The 10,598-nt window shown below is 40.3% G+C and overlaps 1 protein-coding gene across 1 annotated transcript in view; it reads left to right on the plus strand.

Moving 5' to 3' along the window:
* The window catches only part of FGF9 (fibroblast growth factor 9), a 32,214-nt gene extending 22,159 nt beyond the window's left edge, over positions 1 to 10,055 (plus strand). The window contains exon 3 of the mRNA XM_003913664.5: positions 8,381 to 10,055. Coding sequence (XP_003913713.1) covers positions 8,381 to 8,626 — 246 coding nt within the window. The 3' untranslated portion in view covers positions 8,627 to 10,055. The remainder of the gene's footprint in view (positions 1 to 8,380) is intronic.
* Positions 10,056 to 10,598: the final 543 nt, after the last annotated feature.

The following is a 10,598-nucleotide window of genomic DNA, read 5'->3' on the forward strand; positions in this document are numbered from 1 at the left end:
TTCCTTCAGATCAAAACATGACATTCCTCAAATTATATGTTAAAATGTCCACAATAAAGCCTTATTTACCAAGATTAATTTTACATACTTTATTCTCATATGCTGCTCATGATTATTTTATCTGCTCAATTAAAGAGATTTATGAGGGGTTTGTTTACTTTGTGATTATACTTATTATTTTTTAAATGGTGAACTCACAGGCTGCCATAGCACCCAAAATGCTGTCATCAAAGACGGTCTCTTAGGGTTAAGGCACAATTTTTAAAATGGTGCATGTCAGCATATTCATTTGGTGTCTTGGAGGAATGGAATGACCAGATGGTCAGGTCACCTTATCCTTGAGAGAATTAGACATAGCCTACCGCAGTGTTGAGGAGGGGAAGGGCCATTTCTATTGATCTATCAAAAGGTGGAGTCAGCATAAGGATTGATTTCCGGAGAAATCAGGGCTGACGTGAGTATACTGGGGGCTAGGAGTTGGGGCCCAAGGAGTGGGGAGGGTGCCAGGGACGGCGTCATCTCCCTTGCATTCTTGCTTAGGACTTCTCTGTGGGTATCAGGTGGACATGGTGGTGCTGAGGGGACATGGGCATCCGCTGTGGGTGTCTGAGAAATTCAAGAGCCACATAGAAATATATAGTGTCCAGGGATCCCTGGCATCATTGATCTTCAGGGTGCGTCTTCTCTGCCTGATGCTCATGTCCAGCTGCTCCCCCAGATTTGAGTGTCCTATGACGTAGCTAACTTTTTGTTTTCTTACGGGATTTGGCTTTTTTTCCCAGTAGGTTCTCTTTGGGCAGTTCATGGTGTAGGGTTTATTGGTCAAGAAGACAGTTCATGAATGAGCCCTGTCTGTTGAGGCCAACGTTGGGAAGAGGATGTGGCAGGCCCCACAGTGCAAGGAAGTGGCGATGCCTTGGAGGACTGTATCCTCCCAGTGGTCTCCCAGGGAAGAGAAGGAGAGCCCCTCGGGCCAAAGTGGCTGTCTTCTTCCCTGTCCTTTCCTCCTTGAAACAGCGATCTCATTCTCTGCCAGCTTCTGGAAGCATGAACTCAGTCTGTGCTTTCCATCCTCTGCCCCCTCCCTGCTGCAGTGGGCAGTGATGCAGCCCATTTCTTTCGCTTTCTTTCCCTGTTTTCCAACTGCACCGGACTCTCTTTTTTCATTTCCTGTTCAATATGTCCTTCCAGAGTTACTGTGGATAACTTCGCTTTCCACATTTTGATGTTTCCAAGACTGAATCACTAGAATCTTAGACTTACAGGGACCTTAGACATCGTAGTCCAATTTCTTCATTTTCACAGAGGAGAAAATGGAGCCCCGGGAATGTTAATCAGCTCACCCACAGTCACCGGATTGGGTGTCTGTGTCACTGGAAGGTCAGCATGCCTCTGCTAGGGACACTCTGTGCGTCTTTTAGGTTTTCAAAATCTGTCTTTGAGCTTATGCTGTCGTTGTATTTGTTAATCTTTCATTTTCTGTCATTTTATTTCTGCAGATCATGTGCTGAATTTAGTCTGCTTTCTCTATCGTAGAAAGTCTGGTACATTAAAAAAAATTCTGCCTCCTCCAGTATCTCCCATGATTATCATGGGAACAAAGTAGATGCAGTGAATTGTCTTTGTAGAATGTCTTTCTTGAATCCTTATTTCCGTAATTTTACCTCTCAGCCTTTTAGCTTTCCATTTCTCCTCCGTTGTCTGCCAGTCTGATCCTTCAAGGGCATTCAACTCTCAGCTTTTACTGAGTAATATTTAATTTGAAGTGTTTTCAGCTTTTGTGTGTCTTCGATGTGCATTTTAAGTGATCATTGAATTATATTACTGCTCTTACCAGATACTAGTCTATAGGGGAAAAATGTTACACGTGATTTTTTTTTTTTTCAACTTGGTGTTGTAAGGTGTTAAATGTGATGAATTTTTCCTGTAGGTTTGTTTATGGAATGATTAAATGTACATTGGCTAAACATTAACACAAGCAAAAATGCTTCTCAAAGTAAATATTACACTTTGAAAATTTGAATTCTGTTATTCCCTGAACAAGACTTTCTTTCCTCTGTGGGAATACCCCTCTGAACATGTGTTAAAAGTTTATGAGCTAATATGATTTGCTAAACAAACATTCATTTTTATAGGCAGCTTCCAAGGAAGGCCTCTCAGTCGTCTAGTTTGTTCTGTGGTATATTTGGCAGGTTCTGTCCTTGGCAGCAGACTAGGTACCACATGGTTGGTGAGCATGCAGCACTGAAGATGTGTGTGTGCACGTGTGCGTGTGTGTGTGTGTGTTTGTGTGTATGTGACTAGATTCAGCCTGGGACCCCTATCATTGAGTTCCCAAATACTGATGTAAGCAGCTTCTGGGAAAGGGTCTTTTCTGTTTTCCTTTTGTATTTTAGGTGGAGGAGGAGGGGAGAGAATTTAGGAATTCTTAGTTTCCTATATACTTTGATGAGACAAAATGCAAAATGGCCTGCCGACTTGATTCATTTTGTGTATGTGGACCAGACACAACTGATTCAATTGTTCCTACAATTCTGGTGGCAATTTTGACGGCCAGGAATGTGGATATAAAAACAGGCCCATCTGGAATACTGGGGAATTTAGAGTTTTTGGAAAACTGGCTTAAGGTGAGCCATATTGGGTTGGGTCTGGGTCGGAGCTTCTCATGAAATAAATAGTGTCCTCTTGCTTGGTGTCTCTGTGTTTGTTGCTTTCTGTCTAGTTGGGGACTTCTCCCATGAGAGAAGAGTGAAGAGACCTGGCTGCTTCTTAATGGTCCTTTAGTCATTATATTTAATCACCCTGATCCTTGCAACAACTCCCCTTAAGGCTTTACTGCTAGATTATTAACGAGGAAGAGTACATCTGTACGAGTAATTGTGGTTAAGGGAGGTTTAAAATATCCTGACTGTAATGAACAGTAGATATGAGAATGAATGATTACATTGAAGTCATTAACTTATGAAATGTTTGGGACCTCTGCAGTGAAGTCAGTGTCTATACCGTTACTGATCCTAAGTTGATGTGTTGTAGTAGTTTACAGCATAGCAGCAAGTAGTCTAAGCAGCCCGTTGAGTAGAATAAATGCAACCATGTGGACAAAACGACACCATAGGTTTATTAATATGGAAATTATGTTTTAAAATAACAGCATGGCATAAGTCTATACGTTTTCAATCACTCTTACTAAGTCTTGACTTTTGAACCAACTCTGGCTTCATGTTTTAAGTGGGCATAGATACGAATTGAGCATCATGTTGCCCATGTGGATTACACATTTGCAAATTGTCTCATATTTTTAAATAGTGTCTGTATAAGTTTATGTCTTATAACATTCCTAAGCATTCTCTGGGCTGTACTATAATTTTCACATTATTATCTCATACTTTGGTTTTAATAGGATTGGTAAAAGTTTTGAAGTTTTAATTTCAGTTTTTCCCACCGCTTGGAATTTGATGATATAAAATGAAAAGAGGTTTCCATAGTTGCTAACATTCACCAGATTTTGTTCCAAAGCATGGACTTTAGTAGACTTTTGAATTAAATCCACATTCTCCACCCAAGCCTAGTGATATAATCCAACAGTTCAAAGATAGGTATGCCATAAACAGCTATAGTTAAATAATCTAAAAAAAAATTAAAACATGGAAATACAATAAAACAAGAATTGATCACTTTATAGTGGAATACTCTATAAACTGTCTGCATTAGAAACATGTGGTGAGTTTTAAAACATCTGAGTTCTATAATTCTAGAGTGTATAGTTTATTTGAAGGCAGACACGCCCTCCCCCACCCCTTCCCTTCATCCGCACATCTATATAAGAATACAGGTTAATATTTTTTGCTCTCCACATTTGCATTCATTTACTTATTTTTTATTTAGAAAAATGATTGTGGAGTATAAATACATAACATAAATATTTTCACCTCAACTAAATATTGTATCACTAAGTACTGAAGTATGATCGTAAAGAGATTATTTCTGTAGATCTTGCTACTCATTCTAAAACAAAAATCACACATTGGCATAATCCCCAATAAAAGGAAGAAATTATTTAAAAGCACGTGTATGATTTCGACGAGTAACACAGTCTTTATAACTTTTCATGGTAATTTTAATTTTTAAGGGATCTAAGCTGATCTGTGTGGCATAATTGGTGTAATTGCAGGAACTTAAATGTACCAGTGGTTTTGCAATGTCATGTTTGCACAATCTCATTTAACTTGTTGACTGAAGTTGTATAACCCTCGTGTGTATGAGACAATTGGAATTGGACTCAGCCATCACAAAAAATGCTGGCTGTAGATTATACTGTTTTTCTTTTGTTTGATTTTTAGAGACAGGTTCTCTCTGTTGCCCAGGCTATAGTGCAGTGTCACAATCACAGTTCACTGCAGCCTTATCTCAAGTGACCCTCCTGCCTCAGCCTCCTGCGTAGCTTGGACTGCAGGTGTGCACCACCATGCCCAGTTAATTTTTTGTTTTGTAGAGATAGGGACTCACTGTGTTTCCCAGGCTGGTTTGAACCCCTGGCCTCAAGTGATATTTCTGCCTGGGCCTTCCAAAGTGCTGGGGTTACAGGCATGAGCTGCTGTGTCTGGCCAATTATACTGTTTTAAATTGAATAATTCGCTTTATTTTCTAAGTTACGTGTGTGTGTGTGAACGATGCTCTAATAGCCTGCTAGGAAAATAGGGCAGTGTTAACTGGCAGTGAAAAGGTCAGTTCAATTTCTTAGCATATTTACTTTTTTAAAAGGGGGGTTTCCATATTCTTTAAAAAAGTAATAAAATGAGAATCTTTTCTTAAGCACTGAAAACAATTTCATGTTTCATTCTTAGATAGTGATACCTCTACCACTGTGGAATTTTGTTCATGATTGCTGTTCTCTTGCCCTCTCCACTTATTCCTCCTGCAGATAAATAGAATTACTCAAAAATTACATTTGGAAATAGAGAGACACATAGGACTCTTTTTACTCTGCTTAGTGAAAAGTGAAAAGTGGAAGGGCCTGGTCCCGAGAGTGTGGTGGCTGTGCTAGGTAGGGCTCCTGGAAACTTCTTGGTCTGGTGGCTTCATTACATAATAACAAGATGCTGTGGCACAGACCAGGTGCAAATTGCTTCACATCTGGGCCTTGCTGTCCCATGTATTTAACTGGAAAAGTTGCATTTGCTGTTTTCTAAGGTTTATTCAGGTTCTAAGATGTTGAGATGTTATTGTGATATTAACAACACTGTTGTTGCCCGGGAGCTTCCTCGGTGTTCAGCACTGCTCTCTGGTTGGATCTCTGTCACAGCTCTGCCTCAAGACACTTATTACTAACCTGTTTTAAAGGTGAGGTTACTGAGACTTGGAGAGGTGAGAGAACCAGTTGTAAAGCCCTGCAGCTAGCGATGGTGAAGCTGGGATAGGAGCAGGCTTCTCACTCCAAAGTCAGGCTTTCCTGTCACATAAACTCATTATCTTCTGCTGGGATTTTTGTGTGTCTGTTTCTGATCCAAGAAAAACCATTGTGCTGTGGGTATGAGATGTATGCAGAGGAAGTACATGCTGGCACCTCACTCATGGCTCAGAAAGGAGGAGGAAGTGTTCTACATTTAAAATAAAGTTCAATTTCATAGTATTTGTAGGTGATGTGATTTCCTGCTGCAAAAAAGAAAGGTTACTTTGAATTCCTTTTTCTTGTCCCTTGTAGAACTAAAGGCTCATCCAATCCCATCTTTTGGTCTATTTTATTAATGATAAAATAAAGGCACATATTTGTTTAGAAATTTCACTTAATTACAGCAAACCGAAACCAGCTATTTTTAGCCAGGAATGATCTTGCCTGTGAGGAGACTGTCATGCAAATGGAAGTAAGGACTAAAATAGCCATTAATGTCTTTAACACACTTAAACTTTTATCAGTTTCGATAGAGACGAGAGGGAAGTCACATTCAGCCCCATCTCCCCAGCATAGGAGGAGGATGAATTTCCCCAGAAGAGCACCCCTCTAGGCCGTGTGCAGAGGAGGGTGCAGGAGTGCCTCTCTCCCGTGCACCCCTCCTGTGGGGGGAGCTGCTTCTCCCGGCCACCCTCAGATGAGAGTAGTCCAGTTTGGGGTGGGGTTTGGTTTCTACGATTGTTTCTGTCCCTGTGAACCCAGCACCAGAGGTCCAAAGTTTTCCCATCCTTTTTGTCCTTGCCTGATGCATTGTTTTTCCTTTCTGCTTCCCCCCATTTCAGCTCACTTAGCACAGCTTGACCAGTGAGATAGTATTTTGCTGAAAAAACCTACTCAGTGCTTCCAGACACGTAGAAGAGCACCTATCAGGAAGTGCCAGCTCTCACAACCTCTTGAGTGTGGTTTAAGCCTTTGGATTAGAGAAGAGACCTAGAAAAGGTGGCCTCACGATGGGCTATTGATTGGTTTTGTCAAATTCTCTTCCTTTGTCCTCTCCTTTGCTCTCCTGACTTACTCTGCAAGGAGTTGGGAATGATGCATTCTACCCAACTGATACCTGTGAATTCATTGTATTAAAATGTGTCCTTAGGCCGGGCGCGGTGGCTCAAGCCTGTAATCCCAGCACTTTGGGAGGCCGAGGCGGGCGGATCACGAGGTCAGGAGATCGAGACCATCCTGGCTAACATGGTGAAACCCCGTCTCTACTAAAAATACAAAAAACTAGCCGGGCGAGGTGGCGGCGCCTGTGGTCCCAGCTACTCGGAGGCTGAGGCAGGAGAATGGCGGGAACCCGGGAGGCGGAGCTTGCAGTGAGCTGAGATCCGGCCACTGCACTCCAGCCTGGGCGACAGAGCGAGACTCCGTCTCAAAAAAAAAAAAAAAAAAAAAAAAAATTAAACTGTGTCCTTAACTACATACATGGAAAGAGAACATCTGTATTTTGGTGATGTACAAAGTTTACTGTCTGTCCCGTGGGTCTGCATGACAGAAACGAATGCCCTTATCTGTATTTGCTTATTTGTTTTCTTATTTATATAAGGCGCCAGGTAGGTAAGAGAAAAGAAACTATTTCTAACAAGTTATTTTCATGTTTACTGTTTTAAACACTAAAGAGACTGATTTTAAAAGTTTCAGTTGAACAGTGAGAAGAGCGAAAAGGCCAGTAAGTCCAGTCACCCTTATTTCTCTAGGGGTCAGCTTCGATGCACATGTTTTTGCCTGGGGCGTGTTCATGGCTTTGGGATGTGGGGTGTGTGTGTGTGTGTGTGTGTGTGTGTGTGTGTGTGTGAGTGTGTTATTTTTGTTGTTACTGCCCATGAGTCTTGCAACCCCAGGAGCCCTCGGTTGTGGGGTTCAACTGGACCCCAGCTTTCATAACGCTCAAGAAGAGAAGGTGCCGTCCATCTGGGGAGACGCAGAACCTTTCTGATCTGGATCAGTGTACGTTTCTTCTTGGTATCTGTGAACCTGAGAATGTAGCTTTTTTAGTTAGGGGTCTCTTCTTCTATCTAAATTCAAGGGAAAGGAAGGCCAGGATATTTGCTTTTACTTTGGGTTCAGGAAAACTCACTCAGTCATGATAGAGGCATTATGTTTTAAAATGTAGACTGAGAATTAGGATTCTGCCTTAGAATTCTCCCAGGGGCCTGTTACCAATGCATATTTTGAGAATTGCTGAATCAGAGTTTTAAAGGTTTTGGGCTCAGAAATCTGCATCTTGAAAAGGCATCTCAGGTGATTCTGCTGCACACTGAATGAAGTTTAAAAACCACTCAGAGAGAGTAGTAAGTAAATGCTGCTGCTAAAAAGGGCAGAAAATATCTGACCTCACTGGTCATGTTGCTAATGTTGATCTCTGCAGCAGGTACTTTATAAAATATATACTGGTGTTAAAGCCGTTATCTGAGCCTTGCCACGGGCATAGGCTCTCCCTCTCAGTGTGGTCACCACATAGCTGCTCTAGGAAAAATGGGAACAATGTATCACATTAGGTGTTCCTTGCATTTGACTCATTCAAATGATTGTATATGCAACAGTTTAACTAGAAAATGTTTAGACTCTTGCGCTTTAGTCATTATGAGTTAGAGATTAGAATGTAGTTAAATTTGTAGGGTTAGGCAGTTTTTGCAAAATGCATTAAAATGGGTAAAATGGGCTAAAACATCAGTATTTTCTCATGGGGGTTATATTGTGTAGCAATGGAATGTTACTTTTAATATAGAATGTAGCTAATTTTGCAACATTTATCTTTTTAAAAAATTTTTAATTTTAATTTTTAGTTCTGGGGTACATGTGCAGGATGTGCAGGTTTGTTAATAGGTAAACGTGTGCCAAGGGGGTTTGCTGCACCTGTCAATCCATCACCTAGGTATTAAGCCCAGCGTGCATTAGCTATTTTTCCTGACGTTCTCCCTCTTTTTCTTTTTACAGGAAAAACTAACCCAAGAGTGTGTATTCAGAGAACAGTTCGAAGAAAACTGGTACAATACGTACTCATCAAACCTATATAAGCACGTGGACACTGGAAGGCGATACTATGTTGCATTAAATAAAGATGGGACTCCAAGAGAAGGGACTAGGACTAAACGGCACCAGAAATTCACACATTTTTTACCTAGACCAGTGGACCCGGACAAAGTACCTGAACTGTATAAGGATATTCTAAGCCAAAGTTGACAAAGACATTTTCTTCACTTGAGCCCTTAAAAAAGTAACCACTATAAAGGTTTCACGCGGTGGGTTCTTATTGATTAGCTGTGCCATCACATCACTCCACTGTTGCCAAACTTTGTCGCATGCATAATGTATGATGGAGGCTTGGATGGGAACATGCTGATTTTGTTCTGCACTTAAAGGCTCCTCCTCCTGGAGGGCTGCCTAGGGCCACTTGCTTGATTTATCATGGGAGAAGAGGAGAGAGAGAGAGACTGAGTGCTAGGAGTGTGTGTGTGTGTGTGTGTGTGTGTGTGTGTGTGTGTGTAGCGGGAGAGGCGGGCGGAGCGAGAGCGAAAGGACTGCGGCCTGATGCATGCTGGAAATAGACACGCTTTTACATTTCTGATCAGTTGTACTTCATCCTGTATCAGCACAGCTGCCATACTCCGACTCATCAGGATTCTGGCTGGTGGCCTGCGCGAGGGTGCGGTCTTACTTAGAAGACTTTCAGTTAATTCTCACTGGTATCATCCCAGTGAACTTAAAGCAAAGACCTCTTAGTTAAAAAAAAAAAGAAAAAAAAAAAAAAAAAGAAAAGAAAAAGAAAAAAAAAGTTAAATTTATTTATAGAAATTCCAAAGGCAACATTTTATTTATTTTATATATTTATTTATTATATAGAGTTTATTTTTAATGAAACATGTACAGGCCAGATAGGCATTTTGGAAGCTTTAGGCTCTGTAAGCATTAAATGGCAAAGTCTGCTATGAACCTGTGGTAAATTCATGCAAGTAGATATAATGGTGCATGGATATGAGAAACTCTGATGACCCTAATGTACTAAAGGCGACAATCTCTTTTGTGCCCGTATTATTGTAAACTTATGCACATCGCTCATGACACTGAGTATTCACTCTTCAGACTGCTTGTTTCATAGCTTATCCCAGAGGATTAAAGATAAACTGGGTCTCAAACTTCGATTCTGTGTCTGCAATATTTCCTCTCTCATAAGTGACTCCACTGTTGTAGCTTCATGGTTGGAAAATATGAGGGTTGGTATATGTCTTATTTGTTCAAATCTATCGCAGAATATACCAAAGCTAAATAATAACTATGCTTTTATTTTAGCCGATCTCCAGAATGACAGTATTAACATCAAACATTGTATTGATTTAGAATTCTCAAAAAAGGAAAAAAAAGTATGTAGCACAGACTATTTTTTTTAAGACGTAAGAATCAGATTAACGGGATCATACTTATAAACATGTTTTGGTTCCCTTGGCTATCAAATATGAAATTATGGAAGGATCATAGGGGTCATTGTAACATCTTTTAGAGAAAATGGCTTTCAGTGTGAACTGTCCTAATTACGTGGTAATAGCACCCTTAGTAAAACTTGCAAAATGAAACTAATAAATCGTTATCAATAATGACAATGAGGGGGAAAGTATTACACTTGTTGACTGTGTTTTGTTTTTTAAAATGGTCTCCACAAGCGCTCAATTTTTTTAGCGGGGGTGTTACTATATAGAATATCTTTTACAAGGCTTTTATAACATTTTATGCTGAAAAGCATAAGAATACGTATTTCTTTAGTAGCAATAATTTTGGAACTTGCCCTTGGGCAAGCGAGACTATTTCTTACTATATACTAAGGAGAAAAGAGCCAAATTCTTAAAGCAATATTTAAGAAAAAAGGAATTTATAACAAATTCTCATCTACATATGATACTTTCTAGCCAGGTGTGTTGAGAAGTGGAAAGTGACAGTTTAAACATGTGTTGGGATTTATGGAACTAATTTTAAAATTTACTATTCAAACTTTGTTTTTTTCTGATGCACATTCTCTATGAAAAATAAAAGTGTGTCACTGGTGAGTGACAGCTGTTATGAGCTAGAAGCGCATGACTTACTGTTGTGACGATGTCTTGCCTTTCTGTGGTCCAAGTTGGAGTACATGGCAATGCCCGCCTGCTGATGTGCATTACGGAAA

This window comes from Papio anubis, chromosome 15 (genome assembly GCF_008728515.1).
Source record: "Papio anubis isolate 15944 chromosome 15, Panubis1.0, whole genome shotgun sequence".
NCBI lineage: Eukaryota > Metazoa > Chordata > Mammalia > Primates > Cercopithecidae > Papio > Papio anubis.